The sequence below is a fragment of the Mytilus galloprovincialis genome, chromosome 10 (assembly GCF_965363235.1).
Source record: "Mytilus galloprovincialis chromosome 10, xbMytGall1.hap1.1, whole genome shotgun sequence".
NCBI classification, from domain to species: Eukaryota; Metazoa; Mollusca; class Bivalvia; order Mytilida; family Mytilidae; genus Mytilus; species Mytilus galloprovincialis.
In genome coordinates, this window is record NC_134847.1 from 70,154,795 (window position 1) to 70,180,076 (window position 25,282).

Below are 25,282 nucleotides of genomic sequence, written 5' to 3' on the forward strand. Positions count from 1 at the left end.
TTGAAATGAGGGTAAAACATTGTTATCTTTACATTATTTTCATTTTGACCTTTGACCTATTTAATACAGTATACAGAAACTAAAAATCACACAATTGTTTTTTTAGGCGGCCATGTTGACATTTTATCCAGAATTTGAAGCAGCAGAAGACAATGAAACAGAGATAATACTTGTCCTTGACCTTTCAAATTCAATGAAGGGGAAAGCTTTGTTGGAAGCCAAGAAAATTTTACTGCTGACATTAAATCACTTGACAGCTCATAGTTTGTTTAACATTGTAGTATTTGGCACAAGTAAGTTCTGAACCATATATTTTATGCTGTATTAACAGGCTTAGTAAACTGAAAGAAACCTCACTTGAAATTAAACCTTTGCTTAATAATTCAGAACAATAAACAATATATGTTTATGTTTTAAAAATTTAACTGTAAAAGCAAGTGTTATAGAATATAAACAGTATACTGTTTCATCCATTATATCAAATTACTGAACAGGATAAAACTTTACTCATGCCAAGTATTTCTTTATTTGAAACAAAGATAAATTCTGCACAATTTTTTTGGAATGTGCAAATTTAACATAGTCTGATAGGGGAAAATCAATGGTGGTATTGCACATGAATCAGTATCTGACAGTATTTTGTTGCCATGCATTTGCTATCTCACATGACATTACTTTTGTATTACCTAGGTTATAAAGAATTATTCCCAACCAGCCAAATGAAATCAAAAAGTAGTCTGAAGGTTGCAGAACAGTTTGTTCAGGTATTGCATTTAGACTTGACTAGCTGTTAGTTTTTATTTTCTTCACATTTATTGTTCATGATTGTTGAATTAATTTATTAAGTATTGTATAATAATGTAATAAGTTGATTTGAGAGCAAAATTATAATTCCTTGATGAAAAATAAAGGTAAACAGTCATGTCTTTTGTATAATATTCTACATAAAATTATGAATGCTTTCAGGAAGTCTTGATTAGATATCATAAATGAATATCTGGTATACTTTTACAGGGAATACATGCTAGTATGGGTAGCACAGAGGTATATCGCCCTCTCCACAGTTTCTTCCTCCTAAAATCTGAAAATTCTTTGAGAAATGTCTTTATAATATCTGACGGCCATATTAACAATGAGGAGACAACTCTTAAAGCTGTTCATGACAACTGTCAGCACACAAGGATCTTTACATTTGGTGTCAGGTAAGCAAATGTTTAAAACAATTGTGTGTATTTACAATTTATTCATACATTATAAGAAAAAGTTTTTTTTATTGTGAAAAATAATTGAAAGGAAATGGGGAATGTGTCAAAGTGACAACAACCCGACCATAGAGCAGACAACAGCCAAAGGCCACCAATGGGTCTTCAATGTAGCGAAAAACTACCGCACTGAAAGCAAATTCAGGATGGAAAAATTAATTTGATATGGCTATGAACACTGCTGTGTAGCAGACTGAATTCTGAGCTAGATTTTCTGATTCTTCCAATGCTAGTTCTGTGGTAATAGTTGAAATAAAGATATGACAACTTACCTGCACACATTATGTGAACTTCTTACCAGCTGGTGTCCTATTCTAACTCAATAATACTGTATTGTTAGCAGAGAAGCAGCCAAATACCAATTTTAAATTCTTTGTTTTGATTCTGATAACAAGCAAACCCATACCCTGCCACACTCAATGTGAGTAAGATACCACATAAATACCATTGCAGTTGTGTTGTGTCGAGAGAAAAAACAACACTAGTATTTCGCACTGCTATGCCACAAATAATAAAATAGATTGGAAGTACCTGTACTAATTTGATAATTATTAAGGTACATTTTCAGGACAAAAGGTAGTGTGCTGTGTGAGTATTGATGTAAATAAAAACATTGTTTACTTATATTTCAGTTCTATTGCTAACAAACATGTATTAAAGGCCATGTCTAGACTTGGAGCAGGTTCCTTTGAATATTTTGATTCTCATGCAAAATCAAAGTGGGAAAGTAAGGTAAGATGTGACATGTTTACAGATAGATGCATATTTTTTTTTAAAAGTTTATGGGAATAAGTTACAATAAGCAAAGAACAGCATTACTTTATATATTTGTAAGTACATGTTTTTGTAATTTTATATTATATTGTTGTTTCTGTAAGATTTCTTTTTATTTCATGATAGCATATATATGTTATGGTAAATTCTATGTTTCACTATTATTTTTCTCAGTTCAGATAGGAGGAAGTGTGTTGCTGATAGAGTAAGTGTGGGGAAAATGTAAACAAATAACATTTTACTGCTTAATATATATGTGATGGCATTGTACATCTTTAAACGTTTTGTGGTATTGAGCTATCAAAAATAGAATTTATTGACCCTATTATTATTTTATATACAATTTGCAAGACATTTTCAAAAATATGTTGATCATTTAATATATCTCGGGGCTAATTAATTCTTTGTTTACAGGTGAAATCCCAAATTCAGAAGACCTCTCAGCCAGTGCTGACCTCTGTATCAGTTGTTTGGCAACAGTTTGATAATCCTCCTCCAGTTCAAGCTCCACAACAAATCACAGCTCTGTTTAATGGCTCCAGACTTGTGGTATATGGATTTGTCAGCAATTGCAAAATGGTAATTGATTATGTAGGACAATTGTTGATTCGGCAAAGTGGAATTTTTCATCTTCAAGGAAATTGACAATTTGACAATTGATTTTGAAGTATAAAAACTAGAACAAGTATTTTAGGACCTGATTTATTGTCCTCTCAGTACTGTAAATTTAGAAATTATTGCGATGTTTTTATTATTGTGGAAAATGGCTTATAATGGCAATAATTTAAACTCTCATTTTGAATTTTTTATATGAATTAAATAGGATTTTTATCAATATTGCATAACTTAAATGACAAAATCGCAGTAACAAATGCACGTAATAATTTCTGAATTTACAGTTACATATATGGTTCTCCTTAACAGATTTTTTAGCCATATTAAGAGTATTAATAGTCATTGTATTTTAATGAATTGAAATTTATACAGATAACCAAGAAATTAATAGTATAAGAAGATGTGGTATGAGTGCCAATGAGAGAACTCTCTATCCAAGTCATAATTTGTAAATAATAAACCATTATAGGTCATAGGTTTCAACTAGGAGCCTAAGCTCACACTGAACAACAAGTTATAAAGATGTAAAAAAACATTCAAACAGTAAAGCCAACAGTCTAATATATATAAAAAAAAACAAGAAATGAGAAAAACTTATGAACCATATAAACAAACAACAATCACAGAACATCAGGTTTTTGACTTTAGAAATTTAGTGCAAATTAACAAATGCATTAGGTTTAAACCTTTTAATAGGCGCCAACCTTCACCCTAACCTGAAACAATAATGTTACATCACAACATATAAAACACTATACAATATCAATTGAAATGGCTTTGATTTTGTATATTTTAGGCTACATTGAAGGCTGAGATAGGAGGGCAACAGATATCAACAGTAGTGTACACATCAGAATTAAGTATGACGAAAGGAAAGGTAAAAAATAAATAGCAATTTTGAAATTTACAAGGTGCTATATGTGTTTTACAATAGAAGGTCTGAAGACAGAGTTATCATCCTTTGCTTTTCTTTGTCTACAAATATAGTCTCTAGTATGGACAGTGTATAACTTGCAATGTTTTTTTCAGATTTTTTATAATTTGGATAAATTATTTACATTGTTTTATTAAAATCAAATGTGAGAATATGAGTCAAATGGATGAACATAAATTTGACAGCTAGTGCCCCTTCAATTCTTGAATACTATATTCATATCTATATTGGTAGATATGATTATACTTAAATGGCCAGATAATATTAAAAATAAGTTCTGGAGATAATTTAAAAGCATCATTTCAAAAGTGTTAAAAGCAATGTTTCTGATATAAAATTAAATCACTATATTAAATCATCAAATATGAATCTGTAACTTTAACATTGACAGGTTCTTCACTGCCTGACTGCTAAAGCTGTGATCAGAGACTGGGAAGATGGAATACTCTCCCCTGACAGTATTGACCATCAGGTATAATTATGCTTTATAATAGAGCTGACCTTGCAGTGGGTCTCATTGAGGTCTAAACCTGACGCGGGATTGATGATTTTTTTGTAAGCTTAACACGTGAAAGTCAAATTATTGTGCCGTGAAAACAGGAAATGAAGTCTAGCGGGACACGGGGAAATTACAAAAAAATGAGAATTGCTTACATACATAGTGTAAGCCGGATATGGGAATCTGACAAAACAGTAAGTGGGATCCGGGATCAGAACCCCCCTGCATGCAATAGATATTGTCACTTCTAATTTTCATCAATAAATAAAGAGAATCTTAGATTATTAAAGTATTAAAAAGGGTATAGATTTGACATACAAAAAAATTCTGTGAAACTTCATGACTGATTTTAGCGCAAAGACGTCATGGCTAAACGTGAAGTCATACCAATGAAAACTTACAAAATGGAGGTTATTACATTACCTCTAGGATTCAAATATAATTGGATAAAATTACATTAAAACGAAGAATTCAAGGTAGGTGTTGTTTTACTTTCGATAATTTTGTAGTAATCGAACATTTGTTGATACAATTAATTCAAAATGGTGGGTCCCTCCTTAGTTACGCCTGGTCAACTGTGGATTTGACGGTAACTATTAGCCAATGAAAAAAATTGTTACTTACTTATCGCCTTAGAATTGTACTTCATCTTGCATTCAATTTCTATATTTTAGTTAAAGAAGATGAATATGAAAGACTATATAATAGAACTTAGTAAGAAATATTCCATTGTTACACAGTTGACAAGCTTTATTGCTGTAGAGAAAAGAGAAAAGGTAATACTAAAATTTTGTGTATAAAAAAAAACCAGACAAAATTTTTACGTAGTCATCTCAAAGTCTTGTTGCTGATTGCTTTTATTACCTATTTATAAAGCTACCAGTAAAATAACATATCTTACACAAAAGTGATAGACCACATAAAACATGTTATTCTAACAAATATGCACACTGTTTAAAAACAAAGACCTAATACTTTTGTTCTTTTATTAATGTTAAGGTGTACTTAGGTGAAATTAAAGAAAATCAAGAATTAAAAATTGATACTATAAGTCAAATGAGCATACGTTAAGAAACAAAATCAGCTAAAAATATTGATAGGTTAAGGAGATCCTTTTCAAGATATTTGATTTATAAAAAATGGGGTAAATGGTAACCTTATATTTGCATTGGTATTATTTGGGTTTCAAATCGAAAGAAAAGAAATCAAGAGTTTGCTAAAACTTTGGTAAATGGCCTTTCATGAGCTATAAAGTCTTATATGAAAAGAAAAATGGGCGCTATGGGGCAAAATATTTTACCCTGCATCATAAAAGAAGCAAGGAACATCTGACATCTTTACCTAAACTGCACCCAAGTACATCCTTAATGTAAAATAAAAATAAAATTTGATGAAATGTTATGTTCAGGCCCGTAGCCAGGAATTTCCAAGGGGTGGGGTATTTGGACTCACTAACTCGACTTTAACAGTCACAATTCAAACAGAACGTTGACTTTAACAGTGCTTATTTGTTTTCAAGGGGGAGGTTGTCTGAACCCCCCTGGCTATGGGTATGATGTGTATTATATTGTGGATTATTAACTGATTATGATTAATTTTTATGCCCCACCTACGATAGTAGAGGGGCATTATGTTTTCTAGTCTGTGCCTCCGTTCGTTCGTTCATCTGTCTGTTCGCTTCAGGTTAAAGTTTTTAGTCAAGGTAGTTTTTGAAGAAGTTGAAGTCCAATCAACTTGAAACTTAGTACACATGTTCCCCATGATAAGATCTTTCTAATTTTAATGCCAAATTATATTTTTGACCCCAATTTCATGGTCGACTGAACATAGAAAATGATAGTGCAAGTTCAGGTTAAAGTTTTTTGTCAAGGTAGTTTTTGATGAAGTTAAAGTTACATCAACTTGAAACTTAGTACACATGTTCCCTATGATATGGTCTTTCTAATTTTAATTCCAAATTAAAGTTTTGACCCCAATTACACGGTCCACTGAACATAGAAAATGATAGTGCGAGTGGGGCATCCGTGTACTATGGACACATTCTTGTTTTAGAAATGATATAAAATCTGTCTTCTTCAATTGATGTATCCGACCTGAGTCACTGCCATTATATTTAACAGATATTTTTAAAGAAGATTCAACCATTTCCAAAACTTGGGTGTATGTCTATGGCTTTTCAAAATCCTGAATAGATCTAATATATTGAGAAATTTAGCATGATTTTTTATACGCCCGTCAAATTTTTTGACGGGACGTATTATGGTATACAAATGTCCAGTGTCCGTCCGTCCGTCTGTCTGTCCGGCGTAAACATGTCGCACCGTAACTTGAGAACGACTTATCTAAATTTCATGAAACTTAATATAGTTGTTTTTAATGATGGTCAAATGATCTGTATACTTTTTGGTGAAAATAAGATTTAAACTTTTTGAGTTACGGCACTTTGTAACTAAAACAGGGGTGTGTTTTTTTTCACATGTCGCACCCTATCTCAAAAACGATTCCTGATTATTGCTTAAAACTTTACACACTTCTTTGTTATATTAATCTAAAGATCTGTATACTTTTTGGTGATGATTCAAAATTTCATTTTTGAGTTATTGAGCATTTTGTAAAAAAGGGGGAGGGAGTTTTTACATGTCGTGCCGTATCTCAAAAACGATTTATATTTATTGATTAAAACTTTACACACTTCTTTGTTATGATAATCTAAAGATCTGTATACTTTTTGGTGATGACTCAACATTTTATTTTTGAGTTATTGAGTATTTTGTAAAAAAAGGAGAGGTTTTTTTTTACATCTTGCGCCGTATCTCAAAAACAATTTATGATTATTGCTTGAAACTGTACACACTTCTTTGTTGTATTAATCTAAAGATCTGTATTTTGGTTTGATTCAAAATTTTATTTTTGTGATATTTGTAAAAAAAAACAGGGTGGGGGGGGGGGGGTTCACAAGTCCTGCCGTGTCTCAAAAACAATAAATGGTTATTGCTTAAAACTTTCTCAGAAACTATTTATGATTATTGCATAAAACTTCCACACAAGACGTCGGGCGTATCATGCGCTCATGGCGCAGCTGTTTATTTTATTATGATGGATTGTTGATCAATTGACAAAATTAGGAGATTAATTATTGCAATTTTTTAATACAAATAAAACAAGCAAAATTTGAAAAAGAAGTTTTCATTTTTGTAAAGCTTATACTGTTGCAATTTTCTCAATAATAAAAACATCACAAATTATATCTGAATTTACTGTTTTAAAAGCAACACATTTATGATGGCTGTCTTGATTATATACACAAACATTTTAAAAGCCTCTACTTGTTTATTAGAGATTGTTTATTAAACATTTGTAGGATGAGGTAGTATCGTCAGAGGGACCATTTATATCAGAGTTAGTTGATAGAGAAGATGTAGACTTCCTTACCTACCTGAACTGGGAAGGAGAGACAGGTAAGTAATCAATAGACTTTTCTCATATTACCAACTTTTGACTCCAGATTTTTTTTTTTTCAAAAGGTACCTATTCTGTGGTAAGACATCCTAGTACTCAAGTCAAGAAAGAGCAACAGGAAAGAAGTAAAATCAAACATTTAATTGGTGCAATTTTTGGGAAAAGTTTTCTGTTTTCCATAATTTGTCCTATAAAGAAAAAGTAAAACTAAATTTCCCCTCTAAATTGTAAAGATTGTAAGCTTGATTTTTACTTCTTTAACTGAAAGTTGCTCCTACTTGTCAGAGTACCAGGATGTCCAACTACAGATAAGTTAACCTGTCTAAAAAAACAAACTCTTGAGTCAAAAGTCGGTAATATGAAAATAGTCTATTGTTCTAAAAATTCATCTGCTTACCAAAAAAGGATTTTATGCCATGATTTGTGTGATCCTAACATATTTTGAAGTTTTGTGACTGTAACACCTTGTGAAGGCATCTCTTCTGAGACCAATTCACAGAAAGCTCTCACATGTGTTACTATTGTTACTGTCATTATATTCTGAAATATAAAAGTAAGGAAACCTTGATAATTTTTTGAAGCTTATGACAATAACACCCTGTGAATGCAACTACTATGAGACCATTTTATAAGATTTCTCATACTTGGTAAGATTGGTTCTTATTGTATGTAGTTGATTGATTAATTGTTGGTGTTTAACTCCACTTTATAGTGCCACTTTAAGGCAATTACATAGCAGCCAGTTTTTAATGGTGACGGAAGCTGGAGTGCCCAGTGAAAACCACTAACCTTCATTGGGAAAACCGACAATCCTAGTCAAGATTGGAGTCAAGTGTACCGATACGAGCAGGGTTTCAAAACTTACAACCTCAGTTTTATAATTTCATGCATTCAAGGTGATCAAAGGAAAGTTTATGAGCCTCTATGAATTTATTATTTAAGGAAGTGTCTATAGTAGTAGCAGTGAGGAAGAATGCACTAGTGAGGATGAAAGTCTAAGTAGTGGAGGATTTGTAAAAGGAGTTCAAAGAGGAGCAGTGGATGGGGAAGATCTTATTACTTCAGGTAAAATAGAGGCATTTGTGCTATAAGAGATTAAGATTAAGACAAAAAAGTCAATTTTTAAAAATACCAAAGAACTGAAGATCATTTTGAAAAAATATGGTTAGTTAATGTGATTAATGAAGGCAGAGGTATGTTTTGAGGCTCATGATTATAAACAAAAAAAAGCTCTTCTGGCTCGAAATCCCATATGAATGATCTTCATTGCTTGGGTGTTTGTCATCCTGGTCCTAGGTTTTTATACGACTGCAAAAAATATAGTTTTCCTTTCATTTTGGTTGGGCTTTTTTCGTTGGAAAATCGCTGAAGACGTAAGGAGCAAGTCATTTTGAAATGCTTTAACTTTGTTTGATTTCAACAAAAATTGAATGTATGGGGTTCTTTGATATGCTAAATCTAACCATGTATTTTTATTTTTTTATTTTTGGGCCCTGTTGTCAAATTGGTCCACATTTAGGTCAATAGTTATCAAAGGTACCAGGATTATAATTAAGTACACCAGACGTGCCTTTTGTTTACATAAGACTCATCAATGACGCTCATATCAAAAAAGTTATAAAGCCAAACAAATACAAAGTGGAAGAGGATTGAGGATTCAAAATTCCAAAAAGTTGTGCCAAAATTGGCTATGGTAATCTATGCTTGGCATAAGAAAATCCTTCGATTTGGCCATTGAGTTCAAAAGGATCCAAAATTAAACATTGTTTGATTTCATAAAAAAATGAATTCTTGGGATTCTTTGATATGCTGAATCAATCCATGGCCATGTAGATTTTGGATATTGGAACATAATAGGTAAATTAAAATTTTTTAAGTTCATTAAACCACATTCATTCTGTGTCAGAAACCTATACTGTGTCAAATATTTAATCACAATCCAAATTCAGAGCTGTATCAAGCTTGAATATTGTGTCCATACTTGCTCCAACTATTCAGAGTTCAACCTCTGGGGTGTATCAAGCTGCGCCCTGCGGAGCATTTTATTCACATTATCATCTTCTTCTTTTGGTCTGGCAGATATTAATCAAACTTGTCAAGATATGATGAATGGAATGTCCTCTTCTAATGATCCTCTTTTGGTTCTGATTTGACAAAAATATAGACATTTTTGATTTTGATATTTATTAATATGTATATTTTCAGAACTGAAAGAAGCTTTTGATATATTTTCTGAAGATGATGGGCATACAATTTCTACAAAAGATGTTGGGTCTCTCATGAGGGCTTTGGGTCAAAATCCAACAGAAGCAGAACTACAAATCATAATAAATGATCTTGACTTTGATGGTAATCTATTCCAAGCATAATTTGTTTCAATGAAAAATAATATATAAGATATAGATAGAAATATATAAATAATGTCTACAAGCAAGCTAATTTTAAGATTTGAATTTTTATCTATGCTGTGGTATAAACTGTACTCAACTGAAACAAAAACTTGTGTTATGCTCCAAAATTATCATGTATTGTTTTCAGTGTAATGTATTGTTTTCAGTGTAATGTATTGTTTTCAGTGTAATGTATTGTTTTCAGTGTAATGTATTGTTTTCAGTGTCATTGTTAAAAGATACTTAGATAAATTTATATACTGTAAATTAAGAAATTATTGCGTGCATTTATTATTGCGATTTTTCCAGAATGAGCAAAAGTGTGAGTTCTTTTATTGTGATTATGGAAAAAAGGGCATACAGGTCTATATTTCAGTTGTCCGAATGCGAGTTCTTATCATTGGGATGCTCACCCAGTGGCATTTTGTGCATTAATAAAAACCTGGCAATAATTTCTGAATTTACAATATAAAAAATATATAAATAAACTCATCATAGATACCAGGACTAAAATTTTACACTGACACCAGACGCTCGTTTCGTCTACCAAAGACTTAGATTTTAAATTTGTATTTTAGATAGAGGTACAGTTGACTTTCCAGGATTTTACACATTGATGCAACATAAGATGAAAGATACTGATGCAGAAGAAGAAATAATGGAAGCATTCAAAGTATTTGACAAAGATGGTGAAGGATCTATCAGCATGTCAGATTTAAGACACGTGATGACAAACTTAGGGGAGAAATTAACAGACGAGGAGATTGAAGAAATGATGAGAGAAGCTGATGTGGACAGTACTGACAAACAGATTAATTATTTTGCCTTTGTAAAGAGGATGATGGACGAGGAAAAAAGTGAACCAGTTCAGCCTTCAGGTAATTAAAGTGTCCTGTATATTTATCTTTCAAATATAAACTGATTAATAGTATAGTATAGTTATAGATGAAAAAAAAATGCTAAATTCAGATTGTTTGGTTTCATTAATGATCATTGTGTGCAGATAAATTTCAAACATTTATATGAATAGAAAATGATCTACTGTTAATTTCAGAACAAGACACAAGATCCAAATCAAGCCAATTAAAGGAAAAAGGTGATTTTAAAACTCCTGCAGCACAAGAAACTGTGGAAAACTTAAAGAAAAAAGAAGACATGTTAGGGAAAAAACTAGATTACCTTGAAAAGAAGGTGGACAAGGAACTGAAGGTGGCAAAAGAAAATGCTGCCACAAACAAAAGAGGTAATTGTTGCAAGTAATCTTTAAAATTGGAGTTATCTTCTTTTGTAAACAATTGTAGTTGATTCAGCTTATACAAAGCAATATTTAATTTTACCTTCCATTGATAAATTGAATCAATCTACCATTCAGTACTGATAAGCATTTTGATTTACTGTTTTGCCTAATACCGGTATGTTGAATATTTAAATTGTTAGATATAAACTTAATTGGTAGATATGCTGCTTTTTGAAGTTTCAAATGTATTTGAAAACATTGACCAAAGAAATTTTGTATGTAGCACTGCAGTAAAAAGTGTGCACTGCTTTTACTTTAAAGATCCAATAGGACTACAAAACAGAAACCTTCAATTAAAATAATGGCTATTTTAATGCAAGCACCTAGAAATCACTAGTTAAAAACTGTCTGCACATAGTTTTTTTATGATCAATGGTTGCTCCTTGGAGCCTGTTTTGATTCAAGTGTCACTCATGAGTCTTTTGTAGACCAAACAAATGATCAGTGTACACAATTTTAATCCTGTTATGGTGAGTTTATTATATTTAATGGCAATATGATTGAATAAATATTCCATTTAAATCTTCATCTTTGTGTGCATTAATATGGAAATTTATAGTGAGTTTGTACTTATCAATAGTTGCTCTGCAAGCTTTAAAGAGAAAAAAGAAGTATGAAAAACAGTTACAGCAAGTAGATGGAACACTATCAACTATGGAATTTCAGCGAGAGGCATTGGATCATGCAACTACTAACAAAGAAGTTTTGATTTGTATGGGAGGGGCTAATAAAGCCTTAAAGATGACCGAGCAACAGGGGTAAGAATCCAAACATGCATTAAATGTTTAATATCTCATATTTATGAATTCTTTACTAAAGAATCCAATTTGATTTTCTTCATCCTACTTCAACAATAAACAAAACCCTTACTATTCCGTGAGTGAGTAAGCTTTAACAATTAAGGAAAAACAAATATGAAGGGCAGCTATCAAAGAAACCCATTAAATAACATGCTCCTACCTTTATATACAAAATGTGGAAGCTATACAGATTTGTGAGCACTTATTCTCACCTTACTTTGGACAGCAGTGTAACAGCACAACATAAGAACAAACTATGATATTCAATTACATAGAACAGAAATCAACTAACAAAAAAACTCAAGACACAAAGTACAGATCTAAGATGACTGGCAGCTTGTGAAGGTCTATGTATGATCTTAGTTGAAAATTTCCCTTCAGACTTCATTCTTTATTTAGCACTGAAGCAATTTTTCTAAAGATTTTATGCTTATTTTTAACGGTTTATTTGTATAGGTATGTAAAAAAAATTCTTGATGGATTTAATTTGATGTCATTTCTCATTTAGATGACTGTTTATCATTATTTTGCTCTATTTATAGCATTACAGCTGACTGTGATAGGTTTTCAAAAACACCAAAACAGATCTATTACTGACTTATATTTTTTTTTTTTTTTTTTAAGTTTTATGTATTTCATTCAATTCAAAATAAATCTCTAATATTTTAGTCACCTTTCCAAAAGTATTTGCTGTGACAATACAATTTTTCATGGAAAAGCATGGATGATTTCATTTTTTTTTTTAAAGTAAGAAATTCCTCTGAGAGGAAGAAATCATTCTGCCACAAAGTTGACTATTTTTTTTTCTTCCTCATATGACATATATGTAGTTTTTATGGTTTTTTTTCCAGGGATATTGACCATGTTCATGATCTATATATAGTGTCTGATGAAATTTGTGATGCTATTTCTACTAATTATTTTGGATTGACAGCAGATGAGGTTAGTATTGTCATCAACATGCATGATATATTTGCCACTGGACATTAAAACAACCTACACTCAGTGGTATATGGATTGCAGAAATACAAGGGTGATAGGAAAATAAAGGGGATGTGGGATATACATCAATTAGACAGCAACAACAAAAATCAAAGAATTGACTACAATCAAGTTTTCTGGTATCCTCTTTATTTAGTTCTGAGGGTTTATTCACATTTCTCAAACATTTGTTGCAGCGGAGAGGGAGTGTTAAGTTTTACCTTTGTCCATCTGTACATCCTTTTGTCCGTCCATCTGTCCTAAAATTGGTTTCTGTTCTTGAACATTAGTTTTCCTCAACCAAATGTTATGTAACTTATACACAATGCTTATTACCACAAAACATAGATCAACTTCACATTTGGGTGGCATCTTCGTTTTTGAGTTATGCCCCTTTACAAATGGAAAAATTGCTTAATTTTGCATTTCTGTTCTCTAACTTTAGTTTGCCTCAAACAAATATTATATAACTTATAAACAATAATGATTACATCTAAACACAGATTAAGCTTTAATTTTTGAGGTGTCACTATATAACCATTCTAGAGTTATGCCCCTTTACAAATCGAAAAATTGCTGAATTTTTTTGTTTCTGTTTTCTGATTATAGTTTGCCTCAACCAAATCTTATGAATATTATACATTTTGCTAATAACCCCATAACACAGATCAATTTTGATTTTTGGTGACGTCACTTTTACAATTCTAGAGGTATGCCCTTTACAAAGGGGAAAATTGCTGAACTTTTTGTTTCTGTTCTCTACCTTAAGTTTGCCCAGACTAAATGTTATGAAACTTAGAAACAATGCTTATTACCACAAAACTCAGCTGACAATGCTGTATGGGCTTTGATCATTGTTGAAGGCTGTACGGTGACCTATAGTTGTTAATGTCTGTGTCATTTTGGTCTTTTGTGGTTAGTTGTCTCATTGGCAATCATACCACATCTTCTTTTTTATATGTATGAAATATTTGACACTGAATGTTAAACAATGAACAATCAATTTATAGATTTTTGGCTTTCAAGTTAAAACTGTTATGGAACCAACTGTCAAATGTATTCAATTTGACATTTTCTTTACAGGATGATGATCTGTTAGCAGAATTAGAAGAATTAGAACAAGATCAAACCATAGAAGAAAAAAAATTAGGGTTGTTTTGGTCATTGCCTGAATTTGGTAAAATATTGTATGTTAAGATCTCAACATTTCTCAACATCTGTATTATTGAGGAATGATTTGATATTTTCGGTCAGGAACTTTATTTTAATGAGATTCACAGACCTGCTGGGAATTCACTTCCTGTTTGACAATACTTTGAAATCATTATTCCCCTATAGGATGAAATATATTGACAATGTCTTATGTTGAAGGGGGATATGACTTTGTACAACACTGCATGCAACTCATTATTTGTATAACATACAGAATAGTATGGTTCTGGCCTTACTATTCAGAAGTATTTTCTTCATACATTGCCTGATTTACTACACAGAAGTCTTCCATCAATTTCAATCTCAGTTTTGAAATAAATGGATTTTTAGCTCACCTGGCCAGAAGGGCCAAGTGAGCTTTTCCCATCACTTTGCGTCCGGCGTCCGTCGTCGTCAGTCGTTCGTCGTCGTCCTGCGTCCGTCGTCGTCCTGCGTTCGTCATTGTTAACTTTTACAAAAATCTTCTCCTCTGAAACTACTAGGCCAAATTTAATCAAACTTGTCCACAATCATCATTGGGGTATCTAGTTTAAAAAATGTATCAGGTGACCCGGCCATCCAACCAAGATGGCCGCCACGGCTAAATATAGAACATAGGGGTAAAATGCAGTTTTTGGCTTATAACTCAAAAATCAAAGCATTTAGAGCAAATCTGACATGGGGTAAAATTGTTTATCAGGTCAAGATCTATCTGCCCAGAAATTTTCAGATGGATCCGACAACCGGTTGTTTGGTTGCTGCCCCATAATTGGTAATTTTAAGGAAATTTTGACGTTTTTTGTCATTATCTTGAATATTATTATAGATAGAGATAAACTGTAAACAGCAATAATGTACAGCAAAGTAAGACCTAAAAATAAGTCAACATGACCAAAATGGTCAGTTGACCCCCTAAGGAGTTATTGTCCTTTATAGTCAATTTTTAACAATTTTCATAAAATTTGTAAATTTTTACTAACATTTTCCACTGAAACTACTGCGCCAAGATCATTATAGATAGAGATAATTGTAAACAGCAAGAATGTTCAGTAAAGTAAGATGTACAAACACATCACCATCACCAAAACACAATTTTGTCATGAATCCATCTGCTTCCTTTGTTTAATATTCACATATACCAAGGTGAGCGACACAGGCTCTTTAGAGCCTCTAGTTTTTAACCTTTTTGGAGTTTGTTTTGTCCAAAACTAAAGACAATAGAGAGAAACTGTAACAGGAAAAATTATAAACTATACAAGATTAAAACAAAACATTTTGGTCATTTATCATAATCTATTCCAGTCAACAATGTTAATGGGTGTCAATTGTTAAAGATGAACATTGATCTTGGTGAGCAACACAGGCTCTAAGAAGCGTTCAGTTTGTTTATTTTGATAATAAAGTGAAAACCCCTTGAACCATTTCTTTTGAATTGAATTTTTTGCAGAATTTATATTAAAAAAATGATTTTTATCATAAAATCTGAAGATACTGTCCAGGAGTAGGTTTCACAAAAAACGTCCTTACTAACTATTCTAAACTGTTTATGACTTACGATCAATCTTAATCATTAGTTTTTAGCTCACCTGGCACAAAGGGCCTGAATTAGTAATTTTAAGGAAATTTTGCAGTTTATGGTTATGATCTTGAATATTATTATAGATAGAGATAAACTGTAAACAGCAATAATGTTCAACAAAGTAAGATCTACAAATAAGTCTACAACACCAAAATTGTCAGTTGAACCCTTAAGGAGTTGTTGCCCTATATAGTCAATTTTTCTAAAATTTAATGATCTTTTAATTTTTACAAAATGTTTTCCTTTGAAACTTCTGATCCAAGTTCATTATAGATAGAGAAAATTGTAAACAGCAAGAATGTTAAGTAGAGTGAGATTGACAAACACATCATCATCACCAAAACACAATTTTATCATGAATTCTATTCTCGTCAATAATTTGTGTCTCTTGTTTGATATGCTGCTTGCACTGTTGATAGACCAAGGTGAGCGACACAGGCTCGTTAGAGCCTCTAGTTTTGTGAAACCAACTCCAAATCATGTCTGCAATAATTATCTTTTACTCCTTTCAAATAGAATTAAAGCAAAAAAATATTCATTTCCATCCATTTAGCATTAGTTCTGAAATATGGCAAAGTCAATTTGCAATGCAAGAGAATGGGGTGTTTGAATTTGTATGAATTTCAAAGAAATGTTTGTGTTTGTTGCAGAAGAAAGTGATACATTGAAAAGATCAGAGGCTAAACAAATTATTGAGAAGGAAAAAGAAAGAGACATGGATCAGTATGTATTTGTATAATTTGATTGGTCATTTAAATTTTCAAACCAGTAATATGATGAAAGATATGAATGAAGGTGGATGATTTATAATTTAAACCTTCTAATTAACAACCTTGCCATTTGAAAGGTTTCAAAACATATAAAAAGGGAATAAATATTAAAGCAAATAGTTACAATATGTTTTACCCTTGCTTGTTGCATGAAATTATGGTAGTGTGAACCTTTTTTTAAGAACTGAGATTTTCTCTTTTCATATAAGAGACATTGTTAGTGCAATATAAATGTCTAAAAAATCTGTTTTTTTATAATTGATTGATTGATTGTTGGTGTTTAAAGCCACTTAAAGCACTTTTGGCTATATTGTTCCAGTCAGTTTTTAGTTCCAACTTACAACTTCAGTGTTGACAAGCTAGTGATACAGTAGATAAACTACTTAGACCACTGGGTTACCAAGGCTCTGTTTTCTAATCTATTATAAGAATCAGAAGATGGAGTATGATTTCCAATAAGATAACTCTCCACCAGAAACCAAATGATATAGAAATTAACAACTATATAGGTCACTGTACCGCCTTCACCAATGAGAAAAAATGCATACCTCATAGTTAGCTAGGAATGGCCAAAAATGTAAAACAATTTATTGTCTATATGCAATAGTTTGAGCTCAACATAATTGTCATAAGGATTAAAAGTTTATGAATGTATACTGAACAGTTGCATTAGTTATTAACGAGGAAAATTGTGTTTTGTTCTATTTTGTTCTTGTATTATGTTGCTGAATCAACAATGCATTAGTTTCTACTATTGTTGAAAATCTTTTATAATTTCCATGTTTAAGGAATCTAGGGGATATAGCTTCAATGCTAGGAGACCTAAGACATATGTCTCTAGATATGGGAGCTGAGATTTCAGAACAAAATGCACAAGTGGATAGAATATCAACCAAGGTTAGTGATATACTAAAATGAATAATTCAGTAAGACAGGGCTGTAACAATGTTTCAATACAATACTAATTTATCATGTTTGATACTTTTGGTAGAACTTGTGTTTCACCAAATTAGGAGATTGTGATATTGATTTACTGTTAAAATACACAGAAATATACTCTTGAGGCTAAGTAGTTTGTTGGACATGGCAATACTAATTTTTGCTAAATTGTGTCAAAAAAATATGACATTTAGATCTCTAAATCAACATTTTTTTGTAACAGGATAGTTTTGTTTTCAAAATATAACACGTTATAAAGCTACACTAAAAGGGGGTACAATACTATGAGCTGGTTAAATAAATATGAACATTTTCATGAATCTGTGATGCTTGAAGGCATCATCTTGCATCTGGAAGGTGATGTCTTTGTTGAGGCATTGCTTGTTGCATGGACATAGATCCTTAAGGCATCAGGAAGGTGATGTGTTTGTTGAGGTATACTTGTTGCATGGGAATAGATCATTGAAGCATCAGGAAGGTGATGTGTTTGTTGAGGCATTGCTTGTTGCATGGGCATAGATCCTCAAGGCATCTGGAAGGTGATGTGTTTGTTGAGGCATTGCTTGTTGCATGGGCATAGATCCTCAAGGCATCAGGAAGGTGATGTGTTTGTTGAGGCATTGCTTGCTGCTTGGGCATAGATCCTCAAGGCATCTGGAAGGTGATGTCTTTGTTGAGGCATTGCATGTTGCATGGGCATAGATCCTCAAGGCATCAGTAAGGTGATGTGTTTGTTGAGGCATTGCTTGCTGCTTGGGCATAGATCCTCATGGCATCAGGAAGTTGATGTGTTTGTTGAGGCATTGCTTATTGCATGGACATAGATCCTCAAGGCATCAGGAAGTCTTTGTTGAGGCATTGCTTGTTGCATGGGCATTGATCCTCAAGGCATCAGGAAGGTGATGTCTTTGTTGAGGCATTGCTTGCTGCTTGGGCATAGATCCTCAAGGCATCTGGAAGGTGATGTTGCATTGCTTGTTGCATGGGCATAGATCCTCAAGGCATCAGGAAGGTGGTGTGTTTGTTGAGGCATTGCTTGCAGCTTGGGCATAGATCCTCAAGGCACCGGGAAGGTAATGTGTTTGTTGAGGCATTGCTTATTGCATGGGCATAGATTCTCAAGGCATCGGGAAGGTAATGTGTTTGTTGAGGCATTGCTTGCTGCTTGGGCATAGATCCTCAAGGCATCGGGAAGGTAATGTGTTTGTTGAGGCATTGCTTATTGCATGGGCATTGATCCTCAAGGCATCAGGAAGGTGATGTCTTTGTTGAGGCATTGCTTATTGCATGGACATTGATCCTCAAGGCATCTGGAAGGTGATGTGTTTGTTGAGGCATTGCTTGTTGCATGGACATTGATCCTCAAGACATCTGGAAGGTGATGTGTTTGTTGAGACATTGCTTGTTGCATGGACATTGATCCTCAAGGCATCTGGAAGGTGATGTGTTTGTTGAGGCATTGCTTGTTGCATGGGCATATATCCTCAAGGCATCTGGAAGGTGATGTCTTTGTTGAGGCATTGCTTGTTGCATTGGCATAGATTCTCAAGGCATCTGGGAGATAATGTGTTTGTTGAGGCATTGCTTGTTGCATGGGCATAGATCCTCAAGGCATCAGGAAGGTTATGTGTTTGTTGAGGCATTGCTTGCTGCTTTGGCATAGATCCTCAAGGCATCTGGAAGGTGATGTGTTTGTTGAGGCATTGCTTGTTGCATGGACATTGATCCTCAAGGCATCAGGAAGGTAATATCTTTGTTGGGGCATTGCTTGTTGCAAAGGCATTAATCCTCAAGGCATCAGGAAGGTAATGTCTTTGTTGAGGCATTGCTTGCTGCTTTGGCATAGATCCTAAAGGCATCTGGAAGGTGATGTCTTTGTTGAGGCATTGCTTGCTGCTTGGGCATAGATCCTCAAGGCATCGGGAAGGTAATGTGTTTGTTGAGGCATTGCTTATTGCATGGGCATAGATTCTCAAGGCATCGGGAAGGTAATGTCTTTGTTGAGGCATTGCTTGTTGCATGGGCATTGATCCTCAAGGCATCAGGAAGGTGATGTCTTTGTTGAGGCATTGCTTGCTGCTTGGGCATAGATCCTCAAGGCATCGGGAAGGTGATGTGTTTGTTGAGGCATTGCTTGTTGCATGGACATTGATCCTCAAGGCATCAGGCAGGTGATGTCTTTGTTGAGGCATTGCTTGTTGCTTGGGCATAGATCTTCAAGGCATCAGGAAGTTGATGTGTTTGTTGAGGCATTGCTTATTGCATGGACATAGATCCTCAAGGCATTGGAAAGGTAATGTCTTTGTTGAGGCATTGCTTGTTGCATGGGCATAGATCCTCAAGGCATCAGGAAGGTGATGTCTTTGTTAGGCATTGCTTGTTGCATGGGCATAGATCCTCAAGGCATCTGGAAGGTGATGTCTTTGTTGAGGCATTGCTTGTTGCATGGGCATAGATCCTCAAGGCATCTGGAAGGTGATGTGTTTGCTGGAAGGTGATGTGTTTGCTGGAAGGTGATGTGTTTGTTGAGGCATTGCTTACCATGGGCATAGTTTCACAAGGCATCTAGAAGGTGATGTCTTTGTTGAGGCATTGCTTATTGCATGGACATAGATCCTCAAGGCATCTGGACGTTAATGTGTTTGTTGAGGCATTAATTATTGCATGGACATAGATCCTCAAGGCATCTGGAAGTTGATGTCTTTGTTGAGGCATTACTTATTGCATGGACATAGATCCTCAAGGCATCTGGACGTTAATGTGTTTGTTGAGGCATTAATTATTGCATGGACATAGATCCTCAAGGAATCTGGAAGTTGATGTGTTTGTTGAGGCATTACTTATTGCATGGACATAGATCCTCAAGGCATCTGGAAGTTGATGTCTTTGTTGAGGCATTACTTATTGCATGGGCATAGATCCTCAAGGCATCTGGAAGTTGATGTCTTTGTTGAGGCATTGCTTATTGCATGGGCATAGATCCTCAACGCATCAGGAAGGTGATGTCTTTGTTGAGGCATTGCTGTTTGCATGGGCATAGATGCTCAAGGCATCAGGAAGGTGATGTGTTTGTTGAGGCATTGCTTATTGCATGGACATAGATCCTTAATGAAAAATCTGGTTATTTTTTTCAATGAAACTTGAAAGATAGGAAATTTGATGGATAAATAAGAAAGTAAGTTGTGGAGTGAACTGATAGAATTATTTATTATATATTTTCAGAGTTTAGAATCTGATGGTCGAAAACAAGCAGCGAACAAAAAAGCTATGAGAATTTTAGCCGATGACTCAAGTTACTCAAGCGACTCCAGTGTAAGTACAGTGTAAAAGTTTTTGTCTAGAAGTCCCCCTTTTTTTCAAGAACCCCCAGTGTTTATACAGTATAATCAGAGCTAAGCAGATAAGAATTAGGCAGGAGGAATCAATTCCATTTAACTTTAGACTTGAGTTTCCTAATAAAGTTGACCCTTAATTGATCCCATTTGATGATCCCTTTATTAGGGGAGTTATATGACTTTTACCATATTATGACTATGGTATCACATAGACACAGTATGGAACACAATTTAATAGATTAGGAAGATGTGGTATGATTGCCAATGAGACAACTCTCTATTCAAGTCACATTTTATAAAAGTAAATCATTATAGGTCAAGATACAGTCTTCAACAGGAAGAGGGAGCCTTGTTCACACGGAGCAGGAAGATATAAAGGGCTCCAAAACACAATACATAACAGAGGATATTTCGCTAGGATGTAGCAATCTTGTTTAACTTGTTATGCTTATGTTTGTGGAAAAACAGATGTGAAAGTCAATGACTTTTGATTTGCTGACATTTTCTGAAATGTTTATCAAAAGAGATAATTGCTTGTGTACTTTTTTGAAAGCTATATGATTTAAACAAACCATTGGAGAATACAACTCAATCTAAAGAATCAAAACTGGTTAGTTTTACTGAAGGATCATCATATCAAGAAAAGAACAAAACTATGTTTGTTTTTTTTTTAAATTTCACTACATGTATACAGTGAACATTATGTACTATGTTATAAGATACCTTCTTTCTCGAAATTTTTGTACTTATAAACACTTATCAGTGGATTCATTTAGGCCCCTCCATTCAGTCATACTTTCAACCAGAGTTCAGATTTTCAATAATTTTAGTAAAAATTCTATCTTTTTGACCTATTCTCACCAATTACGTTATGTAAGGAATAAACATCATAAACTAAAAAATAATTTTTATTTTTACATTAAATGTCACAGGAAGAAGAAAATGATATGTTTCCGCCCATGAATACGACAAGAGGTTCAAAACTAAAAGTTTTTGACACTTCTACTGAAAGAATAGGTAAAAATAGTCTTTTTCATGTTTAACATATCAAATATTTTATTGCTTCATTCATTGTATTGAATTTTTGTCTTTTTCAGAAAAGTATACACAATTTCAATGATAGCATCATACTTAAGCTAAGACTCAATCATACCCAAACAATAATAATACAACAACTCCTTTTGTTGTCACTGATGAACAACAGTCTTACAACTGTTCCCTTGTTTTGTTACTTTATTTAGATTAATACAAACTTGTGATATTATTTGTCCATGTGACCACCTACAACAACTTTTCAGTATCTTCTGTTTTAACAATTATATTTGTGATTTGCACAAATTTTGTCAATTAATTCTTACCTCCATCTTTTAGAAAGTTTGCAACTCTCTATGCAGATTGTTATTTGACTTTTGACAAGTAATGGAGATAGCGAATGTTGGCCATTAGTGCTTGGTGTTTTTAAAATTCTAGTTGTTACAAATACACACTATATAAATAATAATTATATTTTACTAATTTGCTAACAATTCTAAAGTACACCTTTAAATTCTCACCACAATGACAACTGTAAATTCAGAAACTATTGCATGCATTTATTATTGCGATTTTGCCACTTTAGAATAAAATGCAATTTTAAAATTAATGCAATATTGAGACAAATTTGTTAATTCATATACAAAATTTCAAAATGCGAGTTTAAGCTATTGCGATATGACCCTGCCGCATTTTTCGCGATAATAAAAACATTGCAATAATTTCTGAATTTACAGTATCATATAAATAATTATGGGTAAACAAAAATGAAAGGTGAATTATATTTGATTAAATGCAGAGAAGTTTGTCATTCACCTTAATTCATAGAAACATATATTTCACTGTAGTGGCTGGCATGTAAAGTTATAAAGTACACAAAGTTGCTGTGAAAGATACATTTATATCAGAATCATACAGATATAAAGGCTTTTTGTTCAATTGACCATGCAAGTCCGTCATGAGTAGTTAAGGTCATTAAAATGAAGCCTTGTCCTTGTGTGCGCTATCTTTCTGCACAAGAGCTTTCCTTGGTGTCTTCCGCGAATGCCAACATTTTATATGTTACCTATTCCTTGAATGCCAACAAAAATATTTCAATAGATGTTTATATAATAACAATTGGTGTTTTTATAAGTATTTAACTGTTAAAAATAGTTTTTACTTTATAGAAATGCAACATTTTATCACTTTCTCATAAGGAAAAATAGTAGATTTTAGGGGTAAAATTATTATGAATTTTCAAGAAATAAAAAAAATTAAAACGTTTTATTACTTTTTAACAAAAGAAATGTTTGGAAGGAATATGTTAATAACGTAAGAAATATTAAAAATTTTAATGAAATTTTAGTTTAATACAATTATTTCAAACTAAATAAAGGATATAAGAGATTTTTTTAGTTTCATATCAATTAATATTATTTAATAAGTTAATATAAACTTATATGAAGATTTCAGTTGTACAATTAATTAAATTAAAAGAAAAATCAAGTTAATTTAATAACATCTTAGCTGGAAACTCTACAAAAGTTTCAAGAAAATTCATGAAATATGGCAACAAGAATTCAGATGAGTTGCGAACATGACAAACAACTAAACGATGTTATTTTACGAATCACTTACAATAAAAAAAAAAAGGGGGTGTAATTGTATAACCAAGAAAAATATCCTGAACAAACTGAAATAAACAAAATAGTAATCTAAGACGAGATACAAAGTTTCAAGAAATTTAATCTGTGATATGGTAGGATATTACAGCACACACAACTATAGAAATATTGGAAAAAAACCTTCAAAGTCCAAAGAGTCTATTGTAGAATTTGTGCAAACTGGAACTCCTGTCCTGACAATATGCACATATTGACTTTGTGATGCAAAACTTTTGAAAGTTTAATTTTAAGAGAATCCATATTTGTTCAAGTAGGAGCAGCAAAATACGATTTTTTTACAACTTAACAAATATGAACTAGATTTAGCTACATATATTTACCTATCTGTTTAATTAGTATGATTGTTTTGATAAGCATGCACTATTGTTGTGATAACTACTTGCACCTATTCCTTGACCGCCAACATAATTTTACAGGTAAATTGTTGGTAGAACAAAGGATGTAGGCATTCAAGGAATAAACCCTTTCCTTGACCAAACATTTTTGCACATGAGCTTTCCTTGACAGATTATCTCCTGCATGATAGCTTTACTTGTCTGAATTCTTTCTGCACAATCCCTTCCGTTGACAGAAATCTCCTCCATTATTTGAATTTTCCTGGGATATACACGAGGTATAATGTAACGGTACCCAAATTGCACCGAGTACCCAAATTGCACATATTTAGCAAAAATAGCAGCGGACATCTTACAAGATTTCCTAGAGACTACACAATTTGTATTTTTATGATTTGATACTATGCACATCTTTCAACATAGGTAAAAATATTTAGATATGCACAAAACGTTCATAGTATTTATCAATAGATGAAGTGTTTACTGAAAAAGCGAAATGTACTGAAACGTCGCTATGCAACGTCATCAAAACGTCATCTTTTTAAAATGATCAAATACAATATGTTACAAGTATCCATTTAAAAAAAAAATGACGAGTAAGCATGGACTAATATCCAATTGTTCAAAATATTTGAAGAAATTAAACAAAAGCTCTGTTATTAGACTTTTGACGATGTGAATTTAAGCATGGATGCAATTTGGGTACTCCTCATTTCAGAATAATTGATGGTTTGAAGGTCAGTTTAGACCAATTTTTGTATAATTCCATATGGATTATAAATCAAATTGGTATACCTATATAATAAAGAAGGATACGGCTACAAAATAAAAACAGAATGGACATTTTTGTCTTTATCATAAAAAAACGTAGGTGAAAAAACTGTCAAAATAGGTGCAATTTGGGTACCGTCACGTTACATTGTTTATACCATACACTTATATCAACAGTGCAAAGAGGATGCTACAGTATGAACAAGCATAGTTCTAATTCAGTCATTAGAGACAGTGTAAAACAGTAAGTTGATGTAGATTGATATTTCTTTTACAAGTTCTCCTAAAGCTTAACAGACCTTGCATGGAAAAAAAAGTTAAATGAGTCATTTTAATTTTGGAAAAAATATGCAGGAATTTATTATTTTTATATTTAAAGTGTATCTGATACCATTTGTAATGAAAAAAATAAAACAATATATTTATAGTGGGTCTCATTGGGGTCTAAGCCTGACGCGGGATTGCCCATTTTTTGTAAGCGTGACACGTGAAAGTCAAATTATTGTGGCGTGAAAACGGGAAATGAGGTTTTGCGGGACCCGGGAAATGACAAAAAAATGAGAATTGCTTACGTACATAGTGTAAGCGGGATACGGGAATCTGACAAAACAGTAAGCGGGATCCGGGATCGGAACCCCCCAATGAGACCCCC

General features: G+C 32.9%; 1 protein-coding gene across 1 annotated transcript in view; it reads left to right on the top strand.

The window, feature by feature from the left end:
* LOC143048259 (uncharacterized) overlaps window positions 1-25,282 on the top strand; it is an 82,322-nt gene that overhangs the window by 25,893 nt on the left and 31,147 nt on the right. The window contains exons 19-39 of the mRNA XM_076221828.1: window positions 107-293; window positions 691-764; window positions 1,015-1,202; window positions 1,895-1,994; window positions 2,451-2,615; window positions 3,448-3,528; window positions 3,977-4,057; window positions 4,759-4,860; window positions 7,446-7,542; window positions 8,486-8,608; window positions 9,749-9,892; window positions 10,512-10,811; window positions 10,988-11,176; window positions 11,811-11,988; window positions 12,882-12,972; window positions 14,095-14,188; window positions 16,432-16,504; window positions 17,340-17,448; window positions 20,713-20,802; window positions 21,758-21,842; window positions 24,808-24,874. Of these exons, the coding sequence (XP_076077943.1) occupies window positions 107-293; window positions 691-764; window positions 1,015-1,202; window positions 1,895-1,994; window positions 2,451-2,615; window positions 3,448-3,528; window positions 3,977-4,057; window positions 4,759-4,860; window positions 7,446-7,542; window positions 8,486-8,608; window positions 9,749-9,892; window positions 10,512-10,811; window positions 10,988-11,176; window positions 11,811-11,988; window positions 12,882-12,972; window positions 14,095-14,188; window positions 16,432-16,504; window positions 17,340-17,448; window positions 20,713-20,802; window positions 21,758-21,842; window positions 24,808-24,874 (2,618 nt within the window). The remainder of the gene's footprint in view (window positions 1-106; window positions 294-690; window positions 765-1,014; window positions 1,203-1,894; window positions 1,995-2,450; window positions 2,616-3,447; window positions 3,529-3,976; window positions 4,058-4,758; window positions 4,861-7,445; window positions 7,543-8,485; window positions 8,609-9,748; window positions 9,893-10,511; window positions 10,812-10,987; window positions 11,177-11,810; window positions 11,989-12,881; window positions 12,973-14,094; window positions 14,189-16,431; window positions 16,505-17,339; window positions 17,449-20,712; window positions 20,803-21,757; window positions 21,843-24,807; window positions 24,875-25,282) is intronic.